Genomic DNA, 17,005 nt, shown 5'->3' with positions numbered 1-17,005 from the left:
TTTAATGGTTGGGGCAGTTCCAGAGCCATCTCTTCAGAGTGCAAGTCTTAAACAGCTTAAACCAGCAATAAAAAGTAAAATATAAATTTTTATTTAGAATTAAAGCAAATACTTCAGTATCACAAACACAATATTAAACTTCAAGAAATATACTGCTAATTTGGAGGGAGCATTTATTTGCACAACCACAACATGCGCACAAATCCAGAAAAAGATGTGAAGTCTGAAATTTTCAACATCTCACCACCAGAGCAGTTGGTCACAACGTTTCATACAGAGTTATACGTACTGTAATAGATGTTGACAAAATTTCTACAGAATCATCTTTATAGACAACAAGAAAGCTCTAAGAGGCAAACATTGCAATCTATTCTTCTTCTGATGAGTCTCTCTCAAACGTGTAGGCCATGAAGCAAGCATCTGGTCTTTTGGGGACAAGGGGATGCCCTGGTCTCACAATCTCAAAGCCCAAAAAGCTGAAAGTACGGAGCAATGCAGCTAGGAAAAAAAAAAAAGCAGAAAACAAGTTTCATCCATTTGATACCGTATAACAGTTAAAAGCAGCCACCAAAACCAACTTCAGACACTGCAGCCACAACTCCAGGCAGCGCCCGGAGCCACCACCTACCTCTATCATCTCTGTTCTTGTGGAAACAAATGAACACATGATCAACTCGAAGCTGTTCTTCAGCAAACTCTAGAAGAACCGCAAAACTGCAAGAGAAATACAAGGGGTTCGATGCACCTGAGCAAGCTCTTCCTCCAGAGGCAGACAGCAAGGCCCCGTGAGCCAAGCCCCGAGCCCATGAACTGGGAAGCACAAGGGGCTGGTGGCTGGAGCCTCACACCAGCAGGACATCCCTGAGCCCCAGGCTTCACGTGAGGCAGAAAGGTGGGTCTTCAGCGACACAGAGCAACGCTTTTTCTGTTGCAGCTGGAGGGAGAACTGCAGTGAGAGCCTCAGAACCAGGCTGGTGTTCTCACAGCCACCCAGTACCTGGGAACACAGCCCGCAGTTCCACACCTTTTGGGTGGTTCTGCCTGACAGAACAGGCAGAGGCAGCCCTCAAACCAGGATTTGAGGTGCAAATTTGCAGCCTCTTACAAGAGAGCATCAAGCACCTGACTTAAACTTTCAGGACAATGGAAGCAAACACCAACAACAGCGCAGTGTGATTCCACCCTCCCGACAGGCCTTCGAGACAGAAGTTAAACCAGAGCAGCGTTTGATCCTACCCACCTGTCTTTGCTCCCTTCAGGCAGAGCACCACTGGGAATTTCTATGTAGAGGTTGTTGTTGTTCAGCACTGCTCTCCAACTAATGTGTTTGGCATCTGTAAGCCTTGACTGGACATTCAGAATTCTTGTCCTGTTATTAGATGTTAGTTCTTCTGTTACATTCAGCCGATTATCCTGCAGCAATAATACGTGCAAGTTATTTCCAGTTCATTTTGGAGAAGGAGTAACTCCCACTAATAAGCTCGAGGCAAGAAATGCATTCAAGCTCACCATAGCAAGCTGCTTATTATTATTCATACTCACCGAATAAAATAAATTAGCTGAAAGATTGTGATCCCTCTGACTATTCCCTCGCCCACCTGGGATCTTCAGGGGTGGGTGAGGGACATCAGGAGCACCACCGAGGCCCCGGACCCAGGTTACTACAGCAATTGAAGGGAACCCTGGAACTAGAGAAGGATCACAATTAGAGAGGCAAACAGGAGTATTAGTCAAAGCCCTGTCAATTTTAGGTTTTGAAGAGTGATTTAAGGCAAGATGTAAACAAAAATCCAAAACCTAGGCCAAAGGAACTCCTCCCACTGCACCCTATGCAAGTGGCAAGACAAAGGAACCTCCAGATCAGGGACGGGAACGCTGCCTTGCACCCAGATCCACGATGGTCAGAAAGCTACTGCAGCGTTCTGAGGGAAAGACTAACTTGGAGATGAAAACACTCGCGGCTTGAAGCGAGTACAGTGTATTTCTACACCAAGGCAGCAGCACGTTTGACCTGATCTCAAGAGAAGAATCAGTCTGCTGTCACTTACACAAGAGCCCATTTTCTCCCCCACCTTGTTCTCCTAAGTTATCACGAGTATATTGGCCCAGCAAGCTAGGGATCGGGTTTTTTTCTTCTGTGATATACGGCCCTGATTACCTCAGACCTTTGCATCAGCATTGTTGGCTCGAGGTCAGAAAATTACACGGAATCTTAACAGATGTCGCCACCTCCAATGTTTCCACCACGAGAACCAAGCTCGCCAGCTTTAACTGCGAGACCACACCTGAATATCTGAAAACCTACAAACCTTTCTACCGAATTCCTCAGAGTAATTTTACGCGGCTCAGCAGAGTTCAGTCCTGGAGGTTAAGAATTTTATCCTCTTAAGATGCAAAACGTCTTTCTTGTATGCCTGCTGAGTTTCACCCCATCCATAAAAGCCTGCTTAACCGAATAAGCCTTCTACTGTACGAAGAGCAATCGCTGTACTGACTGGCCCCTCCCTCTGCACCATCCTTCACCCTGCAGGCTCACTCTTGAGTTGCGTCATCTCAGCAGATGCAGCAATCGAGGCCCGTAGGGAAATTTTCACAATCGTCCTGTCTGTGAGTGCCAGCAGCCATTTGCAAATCAGAATAAACATGTACAAAATAATCCACCATTTTGCAGAGTTCGTACGAGTTTAATTTTTTTAATGAGCTTGAAACTTGTGATGAATAATCTGTATTAGAGAGGCACTGAATGGCCATATCGGTCAAATATTATATGCTGGAAGGTATTAGTAAGCACAGCAACTCCAAAGTTTTATTTAAAAAAATAAAATTTGCCCCCTCTCCGTTAAAAGACCGTTCAATCCATTATTTCAGGCTTTTGGAGACACTTTTTAGTACGAGCATTAGACACATATTTTACCTCAGAATGATTGTAGAGCTATGCATTCCTGACTACCCTCACAAATAAGCCTTTAAGTACCCTGTTCAGAAGCGTGCCGTGGCAATCCTTTATACAATTTCACCTTTTGCCCAGCAAAAGGCAGGGAGTAATGAAGGCTGCCTACACTTTGCAATATATATATATATTTTAGAATGATGAATGAATGTATGTTTTAGAGTGATATTTGCATGCACTTACTCCTATTGGAAAAAATAACCTTCCAACAGCAGGCAAGCACCAAAATGGCTTTCTAAAAAACCTGTACAACTCTTTTTACAGGCCACATAGGACGTGGCTTCCTTCAGACACGGCAGACTGATGTCCTCAGCGCCCATCACTCTACACCAGCCGCACCGATTCAGGTATTTTCTCCCCAGTATCTGCCGGGATTGTTTAATCTTTTGATTGCGTTTTCAACTAACAGCTCTCCTAAAGCTCTGTGCTCTACTTGAGGCTCAGTACCCTCGGTAGTTTTCAAGAACATCCACGATTACATAAGGAGATAACAGATTGGAATCCTTTGATACCGCTGCCTAATTGTTGGCGTTTTCCCCCGGTGGGAAGAGGGCACCTCCAGGCCCTGCCTCCGGCTCGGCTTTTGTCTCCAGGCCCCTTTCAGCCCGTTCACTTGCCCGGCAGCGGCTCACGGAGCAGCCGCCCCCCCACCCCCCGGCACGGCCCGGTGTCCTCCCACGGCCGTGACAACTCCGGGGATGCGGCGGGAGCTCTCCCCGCAGGCGGACGGCAGCTAACGTGGCACAAGGCGGGAGGCAGCCGGGGGGATGAGGTGACTCAAGGGGGTGGCGGCCGCGGGCAGAACCCCGCCACCCCGCCCCGCCCGGGGGGGGGGGACGTGTCGCCCGGCACGGCGGAGAGTCACACCGAACCGAGGGGGGCGGGGTGCCACGGGCACCGCCTTGGGCGTTCAAAATAAAAACCAAACCTTTTTTTTTTTTTTTTTTTTCCTTATTTTCCTTTCCTCCCCCTTTTTTCTGCGGGGGAGGAGGCCAGGCCGCAGCGCCCAGCGCTGAGGCGGCGGCGGCGCGGGCTGCCCCTCCCCCACCCGCCACGGAGCACCCCTCCCCTCCCCCCGGTCACGGGGGAGGCGACCGGCGCTAGAGGGACAAGAAGGAGGAGGAGGAGGATCAGGGTGGGCCCTGAAGGGAAGGGAGGAGGCGGCGAGCGCCCAGCGGTGCGAAGGCTGAGGGAGGCCCCGGCCCCTCACCTGCTCTGTCCGGTACTGAGGCTCAGCACAGCGGGCATGATGGTGCTTTTATTCCCCTCTTTCTCTCTAGCGAAGCAGTGACTGTTGAGTATCCGCTGCAGGGAGGATTTCACCATCCGGCCGCTCTGGTCCGAACCCCGAAACCCTCCGCCGCCTCCCGCCGGCCGCTCTCCAGGCGCTGCTACACAAAATGGCACCCCGGCCGCAGTGGGTCCTTATATACCCTTCTCAGGCCACGCCTCCGGCCACGGCAACGCCCCGTGGAGTGAGCCACGCCCCCGATTGGAAGGAACTCCCGTCCGGTGAACGGCCCGATTGTCCCTTAGAAAGTCTTCCTTCCCATTGGCTGAAGGGAGGGCGAGGGGCGGAACACCGAGCTCTTTCCCTACTGGTTGGCGGCTTGAGGGGGTTCAGCATTGGTTAGAAAGGGGTCGGGTACGGGGAGGGGGGGAATAGCGGTCTCTGATTGGCTATGCCCGCAGTGGGTGGGCGGGGTCTGGCGGGGCTTGGCCGGGAGGCTTCGGCGCGGCTCCGCAGCTCTCACTCCCCTTAGAGCCGCCGGTTCGAGTCCCGCGTCCGCGCCCCCGCCTGGCTGAGGTAAACTGCGGGGGAGGGGAGGGGCCCAGGCCCGGCCTCGCGCATGCGCCGGCGGCGACGGGCCAGAGCGTCCCTGCGCGCGGAGCAGCTGGGCGGGAGCGGCGGAACGGGGCCGTGAGGGCGGCGGCGGGGCAAGGCAGGGCTGAACGGGGCAGCTTTACGCGTTGTCTTTACCCAGCTTTACCGGGGCTGCCCGCTGGCTGGGGGAGGCAGCAGAGGGGCGGCGGTGGGGCCCCCTGTGGGGAGCAGTGGGCCCGGGGGGCACGGCCGTCCTCCGAGCCGTCGTGTAAAGCGATTGTCGGCTCGATGCTGAGAGAAACTTCAGTTAAAAAAACACTAAGAAAATCCTCCAGGTACTGGAGAGGGTCCTTAAAAGGACGGGCTGAAGTTGTGAGGCAGTTTTAGGCTGTGGTCGTGCTCCCACCTCCAGGTGTAATGTCTCCTGGCCCCCCTCAGCCTGTGTCTTGTGCGGTGATCTGTAGCTTCGGTTGTCCAGGGCACGGTTGGTGGTGAGCGTTGAAATGGAAGAAGGTTTTGTGCTGCACCTTCACGAGGAAGTGAATAAATCCCGGTTATTGAGGTGGCAGAAGTTGATCTGCGTCCCCGCCCCCATCACAAACAGGCCGGCACGCTCCCCTGACGGCGCGGTGCTCGGCTTTTCATCTCCCGCAAGGATCTGGGAAATCTGAGGTTTAGGGACACGGCTGGGTCTTTCTGCAACCCCACGGCAAAAACAAGGTCTGGAGGCAAGGATGTGAATTTGAAAATCGGATGCCCCGCTTCTCTTTTGGACAATATTGATGAAAAAACAGGTGCAGACGTTTGAGGGTGGGGGTCGGTCTTCAAAATTCATCCTAAAAGCAGCAAACCTGTGCAAAAGGTAAATAGGTTACAATTTCTGTGACAGGAGATCTTTGACTCGGCCATTTCTGAATATTTCAGCCTGAAAACCAAGTCAGAAGCACACCACAGGAGTCAGGGCACATCCTAAACAGTGGATCTAATCCTGTATGGAAAGAAAGCTCAGAATAATGGTTGAAATGATGCTGAATGGAGTTTGCACTCATGTATGCCTTAAATGGAAAAAGGTGTTTATAGAGCCAAAGAAAACTACTAAAGATACAATGTAATGATTTTCAAAATCATGGTTTTCTAAAAAAAAAAATAAATAAATTGTAGGTGGCTGTGTTTCTTTTTTCTTCATTCAACTCAGGCTCTGACACACCTGTTTAATTGCCGTCAGGTACCATAGCAGTCTTGGGGCATTTTATTTTTTTTTTTTTTTACTATCTTTCTTATTTTTATTTGTTTTAAAATATTCCCATCCAGGAGCTCTGAGCACATGGATATTCCATTGATTGGTTCCACTTTGCACGAGGATAAGTGTCTAAATCCCCACCCACCTTCTGTGTCCTGAAACTGCTCTGATTGCCTATGATGGAACAAAGTGTTTTGCCAAAAGAAAACACTGTCTGTTCTCCTACAGCTTAGATGAGAAGCCCAGCCTGGCCAGCAGCCAGTGCCTAGTCTGGGAGTGATGGTAAGTAAGAGGTACGAGAGAAAAATCCTTTTCCTGCTGCAGGTATCTGCACTGAGCTCCCAGAACACAGCAGAACGGAGACGTTAGTGCTTGCTTTCACCTCGCTTTCTAGATTTGGCTGTTGATTTATGGAGGGGAAGCTGACTGCCATTTAATGTGTTACCCAGAGACCAACCTGAAACAATAGGGTAGCTGCAATTCAGGAATATCCGGAGCAAATGAAGCACATCAGCCAAGATTTAGCCATTCATGTTTTGTGTGTTCTATTAGAAAGGTTTTCCTGACAGGGGAATGAATGCGTTAGTCGATGTGAGGACTGCCTTAGCGTTTTGTGATAGGATTCATTAATTCTAATAATGGCATTTATTATTTATGTAGTAATCTGACTGTAATTCCTTATAATGGCACTGTGTCAGAGGACATCATCTTTGCAGCTGCTTTCCTCTTTACCGGGGCACTGGAAGGAGCTTTGCCCTTTGGATACCTGTCATCTCAACGGGCCATCATTCCATTTTACAGTTGAGTGACCCGGATAACGCTGCGGTGCTCTGTAGTCTGCAAAAAGCCCAATCAACCTGGTTTGGGTTTGTGCATGAAATATCATGTGGGCTTAGTTCCAGCTGCAGTTTTGCTGAGATAGCCTGACTTCCAGTTTAGCAGTGACAGTGATTCATACATCCTCGCTGAGAAGCCTCTGACTCACAATTTCGGGATTACCAGCTGAGGCAGTTTGAGATGTTGCCATCTCCAGCTGTTCTTCTACCACTGGTTTGCCGTGATTACCCTGCCCGTGGCAGGGCAGGCAGAAGTAACTCTCTGTCGGTGTCTCAGTCGCTCCAGCTGCGTTCCTGGTTTGGCACCAGAGTCCAAACCCATCCTGGTCCCTGGTATTACCTAATGGTCTGGGCAGTGAACCCTAACAGCTGATGGGGGGCATCCATTCCTACTTGCCCACCTCCACTGTGGCGCAGTAGCTTTCAACACAGAGGCAAAATGGACAGTTGCAAATAGAGAATATCATCCATCAAAGTCCCAAGGCTCTAGTTCTTCCCAAGTCCTCTCCTGATGTCCACAAATACACTATCGAAGGCCCCCTCATTCTGCTGGGTCCCAGCTGCCACAGCCTTCCCATCTCCAAAAAATACAAGCCTCAGAGGACCAGCGTAGTCACCAAAGTGGGAGGTGCAGCAGGGAGCTTATAGCAGTTCTCTCTTGAACTCCTTACTGGACTCCTCGGAGGAGAGCACGCAGCGAGTCCCAGTTGTTCTGTGTTCTTACACAAGCAGGTCATGGCAATGAGGCTGCGTGAAACGACCTGGGAAAATATCTTGTACGGGCTGAGTTACTCAATAACCAGACCTGTTAATGGGGAAAGTGCAGCAGAAGCAGCACGACTGAACTCCACGTTAGGGATCTAAGTTGAAATCAGTTTGGGTTGAGGAAAACCAAGGAGTTTCATTTTCTAGAATTCCCTTTTTTAGCTTGTTCCAGCATGCTTTTCAGCCTCTTTTAGCAAAAGAGGTCTCAAACATTAGTCAAAATCACCAGTTAATGTTTCTTTGTCAAGCTTTTTATAGTTTTTACTTTCTGAAAGATCTTAGATTGGAAGAGTTTATGGCAGCACAGGAATAAGTTAAAAGTCAAATTCAAAACTGGTAGCTGATGTAAACAGAGGTTAGAGCAAGAAATGGGCAGGATAAGTAGCAGAACGTCTTTCTGCTTCATTGTCTGTTTGCAGGTTTGCAAGTGTTCGTGATCAGATGACACAAAACTAGAGCTTAGAAAGACGTACGGGACCTGAAACTCGTAAGACTTGCTGGTTCTGAAATCCTGCACGTTGATACCATGGTTGTGTCACATCTCTTATTTAGAGAAGGAGAGATAAACTGTTCTGTTGTTTAGGTGATTAAAACATAACGAACACGGCTGCAAGTATTAGTGCTTCTGTGTGTTTTTCTGCCACTGAGGAGGCTGTTGGAGACTGGGCTGCTGCAGGCGTCGCTGAAGCAGCTCCTGCATCCATGTTCTAGAGGAGTAACAAAGCTCCAGTGAAGGTTAATGGAAAAAAAAATGGTATTTGACATGTAGCAGAAACCCTCGTATATTTTCTGCTTAGCTGCATTGTGCTGTCCTGGCTCTTCCTGAACGTGGAAATAGATGTTTACGACATTTAGCAGCATCATGGGAATTAATCTATCTCTGATTTGCTGACTAGGGAAGTACAACAGAAAGAAAAACACGAGCTCTCTTTTAAAGCGTGTGCAGTCCGTACGTAGCATTACACACTTAGCAACTCCCCAAAAATGGTAAAAAAAAAGAAAAATAATAATTAATTGAGCCAGACTATAAAATCAAGTCGTTTTGATTGCCTTTTCTTGCTGTTTCCACTCCAGAAAGACTCTACTTGTTCTTACAGTTTTAGGAGTTATCTAGAGATGTAACCAAGCACCAAAACAGGATGGAAACTGAGGCAGGGATGTCCATCATGACGTATTTTCACAGAAATCATTGTGTGTGATGCCTTCTCCAGCCTGTAATTCAGCCAGTTTTAGTCCCAGAATAATTTAAATGTTCATCTTGGCTAGCTGTGTGTGGAGACCAAGTACAGCAAAAGCTTGTGAGACCTTTATCAAAACACTGGAGAGTGTCATTTCTACACTTTATAAGACCTGCCATTTGTAAGTCTTATAAAGTATGTCTCTCAAGTCAGCCCCTCTCCTTCCTTAGAACTTCTGCTTCATTTCCTTACAGGTAACAGTTAACTACCAGTTATCTAATTTTAAATACTCCCCCACTAAAAGCGCTATTTGGTGTGTTAGAATCTATTCTGATCTTTGTGGGACATGTAATTAGAACACTTTTTCTAGCTGGAAAACTCTCCTCGTTTTCATTGTCGTCCGTGCGAGAATGATTTAATTTGAAGGTCAGGTTTTCTGCAGACCCACTTGGGCTGGAAGGAGATGCTGCTTGCCACTGCCAAATTAAGCTGGAATTCTTAGATGTTTACCAGCATAGGGAAGAATTTCTTTTCCAAGATCTTTGTGAGGTATTGAACTAGAAGAAAGCAGTCACTAGTTCGTCAGGCCAGCAAATGTCTGTACTTCTTACCAAAGAAACTTTGGATCTCTGCTTTCTCACTTAAAAACAGCTGGTATGAAGAGGACTGTATATTGAATGCAGATGAGGTAACAGATGCTTAAAATGCTTTAAAGTCTCATTATCTGATTTAGGGGTGTAATCTGACATAGTGCTGGTCACCTGGTAAGCGCTGAGTTGTTTTCTTTAAGTTTGCAGTTTCAGACCTACCAGGCATTGCTGTTTGGTTTCCATATAAAAATAATGTGGGGGTGAAGGGAGAGGTTTGAAGTGAGAACAGGAGATGTAGTCAGCTAGAGAGTGGGTTAGCCGACAGCAAGAGACACAAGGTACGGTCAGAGGATGGCATCTTAAGATTTCTGGGGAAAGAAGTGTGCTTGAGCAGTTTGTCGTTACGGTGCTGTAATTTAAGAATGATGTTCCACAGGCCTGATTTCTTTTATTGATTTTTCTCCGGGTGTTGCTGCCAGTTGCGACAAATGGTCACGAGGAATTCAGAGGTAGTTACAAAACAATAAAGTGGAAGATATTGCAACATCCTCCCTTCCACAGTCCATTTTCTGTTTCATTTACGTTGGGCCAGATGCAGCTCACATCTCCAGCCCCTCCTCTCCCTCCGCTCCCCTCCCCAGGTTACTGAGAGGTGATTATGGTCTGGTTCTTGCAAAGGGTGTGATGCCGCAGAGGGGAGTTCAACGCCGAGAGGAGATCGAGCTCTTTCCTTCAGAGCTCTTTCCTTCTTCCCTTAGCACGGGAGAGAGCAGCGGGGTGCACAGCACCTCACAGAGCCGGGTGCTGAGACCACGAGCCCCTCGGCAATGACACTGTAATCAGCATTTTGATGTGCGGTGGCTTTCTGGAATTCTTTCATGAACATTTTCTTTCTCTCCTGACCCCTCGCTTGCTGGAGCCTTTGTGTGGTGGATTTAGTAATTTATTTTTTGCTTGGCTTCCCTTTTCTCTGACAGAAGGGTTCGGCACAATCTGACGTTTCTTTGCAGGCTGGGCCACTTTCACAGCCTGCGTGTCGGGAGGGCGAGCTGGACGGCGTGGTTTATTTTCCTTCAGTTCCTATTGTGCTCGGATCAGTCAACCTTAGGGACGAGGAAGTGCACAGCACAGCTCAGCTTTTGTAACTTGTAATTTCGTTTGGAAATGTTATCAAAACAAACAGATGCCAGCAGGATGAGCGTTAAGACCTGTGCAGAATCTGCTCTGTCAGAAACGAGTTCAGAGTCAGTTTTGCCTGCCTCAACATTTTGCCCAGCAGCTCATTAAAATGGATATATTCAAAGGAGACTTTTTTCCTCCCCCCCCGATTAGATCATTCCTGTGATAAGAGCATTAACGAGCATATTTTCCCATAAATAAAATGAACGAGCCCCGAGGGCAGGGAAGGTTATTTAGCCCGCAATAAGTTATATCCCACACTCGTCCTTTAGAGAATTGCGAGTAAGAGAACCAGTTCTCCCCTTTGCTGTAGCTGGCAGCAAGCCCGAGAACAGCCTCTGACCATCCGAATTGGCAAAGGGGGATTTCCTCCAGCTGTATGTTTGTGCTGCGTGCTGTTTTATTTTGGGTATAATCCCTGTGGATTCAGCACTTAGCAAAGTCGCTGGCCGGCGCTCGCCCGGAGCTGAGCTAACAGCCAGGGCGGCCCTCGGGGTGCCGCCGGAGGGACAGGGGAGGTCCAGCCCTGGTAGCAGCCGCTTTTGCCAGCCTGTTTATTTGAGCTGTGTGCAGCCTTGTGCATTTGCCCATGAGCTATCTGTGTTTGAACCAATATTTACTCAGGGTTCTGTGTACCAAGATAGCCAGTAATCCCTCTGAGCGAGAGTGGAGCTGGAACTAGCCATCAGGCCGGCTTAACAGCTCAGGTTGTTTACATTTTTTTAAAAAAAAAAAATACTCTTGAATTTCAGGCTGGTGAAAGGTGGCAGCCTGACAGCTCTGGTGAACCTTTACCCACGCAGTAGGTAGAGCGACGGCAAGGCAAGCTTCCCCTGCAGCCTCCGACCTGCCCACCCGCTGTGCCCCTTCAGCCCTCTGAGCAGCGGGTGGGGAGCAGCCCCCTGACCCGTGCAGGCCTTGGCATCTCCCCACCGCTTGCTCTGTAAGCGACAAACTGAAATCCGAAGACAACTGGTGCTGCAGTGATGTTTGTAAGGGATTGACAGCAAACTGCTACTGAATAAGCCACCAGGTTGCCAACCCGCTTAGGAGTGGGGGCTCTAAAATGAAGGCGTTGCTAGAATGTTCCATTTTTCCTAAAGGTGTTTATTTATGAAGCTGTTGCAGGTACAAATTAACTTACCCTGCCTTCTGTTTGTTACGAACTCTAGAAGAAGCTGAGCTTTGAAGGGTTCATTGCCTACCCTGCTGGAAAGGTGTGAGGTGGTGCAAAGCACTGCGGTGTTTTACAGCCGTGCTCCCGAGAGCATCGCGATGCCTGTCCCTGTGTTTCCAGAGTAACCAGGCTTTAGGGAGCTGTTGATTCCCACGTGTCCTGTGGAGTGTAAGCCCAGCAATCTCACACAGATACCCTGAATCGACCCATGGGGCTTCCCGCTGCAGAAGCAGGGCAGCCTAATCTCTGGGGAGTGCAAAAGCACACTTCCTCGCAGAGCTGAGCAGATGCTTGTAACTCTTAATAAGGCCAACAGACTTCCTAAGGTGCTGGAAGATAAAGAGGTGGCATAAGGAAAGCAAGAAACCTTGAAAGTACTGTTTGGCATTGGACTGATGGCCAAGTTAGTTTGATTTCCTGCTTACAGTGACTTTTACCAAGTACTTCAGATGACGATCTGAAAACCTGCTGCTTCAGAGGTGTATGCAAAGAAAGGCAGCAGTTGGGATTACAGAAAATAAACTACCTGGACAGGAGTTAAGAATTAGTTCTGAAATTTGCTTTTTTGGCTATTTTAGCTACTGAAGCTGTTGCTTCTGTTCCTCTGGACATCTGATCCCCATATAAATGTTTGTCCTTTCTTGGGTCAGAGAGTTTCCATTGTGGATTGTCTAGTGGGTATGTCCTTTCAAATGGCAAGGCAGATTGTAAATGCTCTGCCTTCCTGGTGCTTCCCCAGACTTTTGTCCTACAGCCCATGGATTTCTTAGCTCATAGTTCCTTATTCTCCGTGACATTGTTTGGCTTCACACACAGACATATCCTCGATCTCTGACTGCCAGCCGTCGGGCAGCAGTGGAAGCCAAAGATCATGGACTATCCAGTTGGGCAGTCTCAGCCCATCTCCAGACTCTTTTTGCTCGTTAGGGAGGAAAATGTAATCAGCTGTCCTTCAAGGAACAGGATGTGACAGGAAGTAATGAGAGTCAGCAGGTCAGTCCTTAACAGCTGTCAGAACAATGTGCACAGCACGGCAGCTCTGTAGTTCGGCTAAATCAAGTCACGGGCTTAATGGGTTAGAGTATGCACATTAAAACTGATCCCTGCAGAGATCAGAGTGTGTCGTGGCGGCGGTGGCAGATCCTACGCGATCCCTGTGACTGCTTGTATCTGTTAGACAGGGAAAACAGGATCCGTGTTTTACATGTTCGAGCTTCCAAATGCTTCCTCTCAGTCCTTGCAGCCCTCGTGCTCCCTTTGGAGGCTGTAACCTACTGCGCTTGTGTTGCTGTGGGTTGGGAAACTGAGGCAGGGAGAAAGGACCGGCCTCAGGCTGTACAGAGGTGGAGCTGAGATTGGAGCTGAAGATGTCTCGTGCCTCTGCTCCCTTCAGGCTGCCTCCTGTGACCTTGAATCCTACGGAAAATGGATTGAGGGGTTTAGGTCGCTTTTAAAAGTCTCCTCAATGTACCTTTGAAATAAGCAAAATGTTCTCTTGAACCTAAATTATCTGTCCTTATCCTGTCTTGACTGTCATTGATAATCCTCTCTGTCGCCTTTAAAAATATTTATGGGAGATTATTCTTTGGCAGTGATAGTGACATTTAATTCTCTTTCCTATTATACTGGGCTTTTCTTTCAATGGTTTCCTGATGTCTTGCCGTTTGGTATTGTTAGGTTTGTGTATTGTGGTTTTAAGATTTAAAATGGGTTCAGAAATAACGCTTGCTTGTGATAACTGCACGCTTTTCCCCATGGAGTTACAGGGGTGGCTGCAAGATATCAATTTATAGAAAACTGTGATTTATTGATTTATTGATTTATTGATTTATTTTCTCGTTCTCATGGTGACATCAGTTGACGTGCCCACTGCTCTGTGCCTCTGCATGGCTCTGACCACCATCGCTGCAGCTTGTGTCTTTGTCAAGCAGCGCCAACGCGACGGCACTGAAGCTCCGGTTATTTCCATCACTACTTTTGCATCACTACTCTCATTGTCCCTGGAAATTTTAAAACTCTTTGAATTTTAACGACAAGCCTTTCCTGAGCCTCTCATGCAAAGCAGTGCAAATAAAGTTTAATAATATATAAGGCTTGATTAAGCCTTTATCGTTCCAGTTCAGACTGTAATACCGCAGGCTGGGCCCGAGGCGTTCAGGCCTGCGTTGGGACTGGCGTCTCCAGGCCGCTGTGGGATGCGGAGGGCCTGTTGGGTTTGTGCTGGCAGCTAGCAGCGATTCTGTGTCCAGCCTTGAACATAAGTGATCAGAGGGGACCATGTGGTCTTCATCTTGGTGCTGAGCTGTGTATCGCAGAGGTCAGTAGTTGCCGTTGCAGAAGGCCGTGTAACCCACGCTCCCGCCCCAAAATAGAATCAGCTTTTCAGGAATCGTTCCTGACAGATGTGTCCAACCTGTTCATAAAACCCTTCAGTGATAGGGAGGCCAGCATTTCTCTAGACAATCTCTTCTTTCTGTCTTTACTGGTACAAAGTATTTGGGCTTTTCCCCCTTAAACTCATGACTGTTATTCATCGTTCTGTATGGACAAGACAGTTTCTCTTCAGTCTCTCCTCATTGTGTTCATACAGGACACATTCAAACTCTTTTTCTTTGGCTAAAATACTCACAGCAGTTCTGATGAGACCTTTTTTCCCTGACCTCCAGGTATAACAGCTACGACACATTTGTTTGGAGGAAACTGTAGGATTAGGAAAAACAAGCTGTTCTTAATTTTTCTTGAAAATAAGGTATTGTTATGGCTCTCCAAGATCCGTGCTCATTATCGTACTTTGAAAAGTTACCAATGTCAAGGCACATGCAGTCCAAGGGAAGTCAGCTCATGTATCTTCTTGGACTGACTTTTCATCTGGGACGGTTTCAAGAGCTCTGGACAGAGCTTTGTGGGGACATTGAGCACTGGGACTTCCCCACGCTACAAGGATTAGCTTCACAGTTTCAGACACCTACGTGTGGGATGTCTTGAGTGATGGAGGCATAGGGCTGGGAGAGACCTTCTGAGTCAAATCCAGACCTGCTGTCCACGCATGGTCCTAGGATCCTGTTCATAAAGGTACAGTGCTCCACCCTTACGGCCTCCGGTGTGTGTCCCTGCAAGGCCATTTCACAAGCCGAGAGCTCTAAGAGTTATGAAGCTCCTTTTTAATCCCAGCTGTATTTCTTTGTGCCCAATTATTTTGCCAATTGGTTTCATGCCAACATTGTCCTTATGCTTAAATAGACATCTCAGCTCTCTCTTGGGTGCTTTTATGTGTAGCAATCCTACCCCTTCTGGCCTTTGTTTTGTGAGGCTAAGCAAACTGAAATCTTCTGTAAAAGCTTCCTTTCTCCTTGTTATGATTCTCGTCAAGGAAGTATCTCAGCCCTCCAAGACCTTTCCCACACAAGCTATGTATGTAAGGCATCTGTCCATGGCTGCGTAAGTGGCATCACTGCTTAGGCAAACCCCAACTGTTTATAAAGGCATCTGCTGGATGTTGGAAAAGGAGCTAAAAAAGCATACACACCCAAGCAGAACAAGGAGCAAAAAGCTTGGCACATCTACCTGGGGGGGTTATAATTCGATGAGGATATTAGGGCTTAGGCTGTTGTGCCTCACGGAAGGGCTGTTGGAGCCTCAGCACTGGATCCTGTGATTCATTTGGGCTTCTGCTTTGATGTTTTGTCAAAAGCCTCCTTCAGTGGTCTGGCAAAGGGTTGTAAACTGGCATCGGTCTGAACCACTGGCTCGGTAGTATCTAGGTGGAAGGAGTTTGGCAAACCCTTACTCTGCACCACAAAAATGTTGCTTAGAGATCTCCCACCAGGAGCCAGAGCATGAGTCTGTTTAGCTCCTGTGTGCTGATCTTTGATAAGGAACTAAGAAAATACTCTTTTTTTGGTGAAAATTGATCGCTTTTCCTCTTTCTTGAACTCAGAGCTAGAGGTCCTCTTGACACGGTTCCAACAAGACCGGTAATATTGCCCCTTCAGCCCTGTGTGCTCCCAGTAAGCAGCAAGTTTCTGAGGATGGTGGGTTTAGGAGGCAGCACTCGGGGAAAAGGTGCCAAAAGGGGCTGGGAAATGATGCTGTGACTCGGTCTGCAGAGCAGCAAAGCTGCCAGCCGCAGACTTGCACCCTGCTGTCCTGCAGGTCCCAGAGATGGACACGTAAGAGCTCTTTTAGTCGCAAAAGGCTGGAGCTCTTATTTTGGGCAGATCTGTGCTCTAAAACCCAGTTGTGCTTTTCACAGCTGTGCGTAGGTTTGCCACCTGGGCAGGGGGACATCTGAGGGCTCAAACCCCGTCATCCTTCCTCCTGAGGGGCTGCGGGTGATGCTCAGAGGTGGGGAACTCCTTGCCAGTGTCTGAAATATGTTCCTCCATCTGAAAGGAGTGGGGATGGAAAGGGACTCCAGGACAAAGAGGAAAAAAGGATCATGATGAGGCTTTGCTTCAATTGGAGGTCGCCCTGCTGTGCTTCAGGGCTCAGGCTCCCCCTCCCCAATTTCATGCCCCCTTTGGGCTGTGCTGCTGGGGGGGATGGTGCTGAGGATGCCCATGTCCCCCTGCTGCCCTCTAAAGCCTCTCAGCACAAGTGGGGCACCAGCAGCCGTTCTCGGCACGAGCACATGCTGTCCTCTCAGGGAGCAATCCCGGCTGGTGTTTCCACGGAGGATGGGGAAGGGTCTCCCATGTCCGTAGGGAGAAGCGAAGCGAAGCACTGCTGCGAAGCGACGTGGCCTCCTTCCTCCCCCAGCCTCCCATCTGCGTGTGATTGACACCGGCAGCATTGAGCGGTGCTTCCCCCAAACCTACACGCTCGTTTTCTCTCTGCCAAAGCTGCCCCGTCCCTTCTCCCCTCCCCAAATCAGCTCCTGTACGGTCGAGGTCGTGCCAGGGCTGAGTAAAGGTGACTCAGATCTGGGTTCCGCCATCCTCTGCCCGCGCAGGGAGAGGAGCTGGAGCGGGTCCCACCTCGTGGCGTTAGCATCTCTCCCCCACTCCTCCTCCCCATCACCCCGCACCTCGACTCCTCACCACCGGCGGGTGGAGCAAGACTAAACTGGTCTCTGCATGCATATCGCCTTTGTCTGGTGTGGATGAACATAAACTGCTGGAGGGAAGCATTTTAACGATGAAAACCATGCGGGGCTCAATTGTTCCCTGCATCCGTGGAAAATTACTCCTGCTCGCTCTCCCCTTTGCTTGAGCAGCTCCAGTGCTTGTAGGGGAGGGTGAGGAGGAGGGAGGTGTAATGTGCCTT

General features: G+C 48.7%; 1 protein-coding gene across 1 annotated transcript; it reads right to left on the bottom strand.

Moving 5' to 3' along the window:
- Positions 1 to 68: 68 nt before the first annotated feature.
- OAZ1 (ornithine decarboxylase antizyme 1) lies at positions 69 to 4,328 on the bottom strand. The gene is given in 6 exon segments (XM_086477770.1): positions 69 to 498; positions 629 to 714; positions 1,241 to 1,413; positions 1,543 to 1,629; positions 1,631 to 1,688; positions 4,161 to 4,328. Coding segments are annotated over 6 exon segments (651 nt in total). The 5' UTR covers positions 4,277 to 4,328; the 3' UTR covers positions 69 to 367.
- Positions 4,329 to 17,005: the final 12,677 nt, after the last annotated feature.

The sequence above is a fragment of the Leptosomus discolor genome, chromosome 24 (assembly GCF_034619465.1).
Source record: "Leptosomus discolor isolate bLepDis1 chromosome 24, bLepDis1.hap2, whole genome shotgun sequence".
Taxonomy (NCBI): domain Eukaryota; kingdom Metazoa; phylum Chordata; class Aves; order Leptosomiformes; family Leptosomidae; genus Leptosomus; species Leptosomus discolor.
This window is presented reverse-complemented; position numbering and strand designations above follow the sequence as displayed.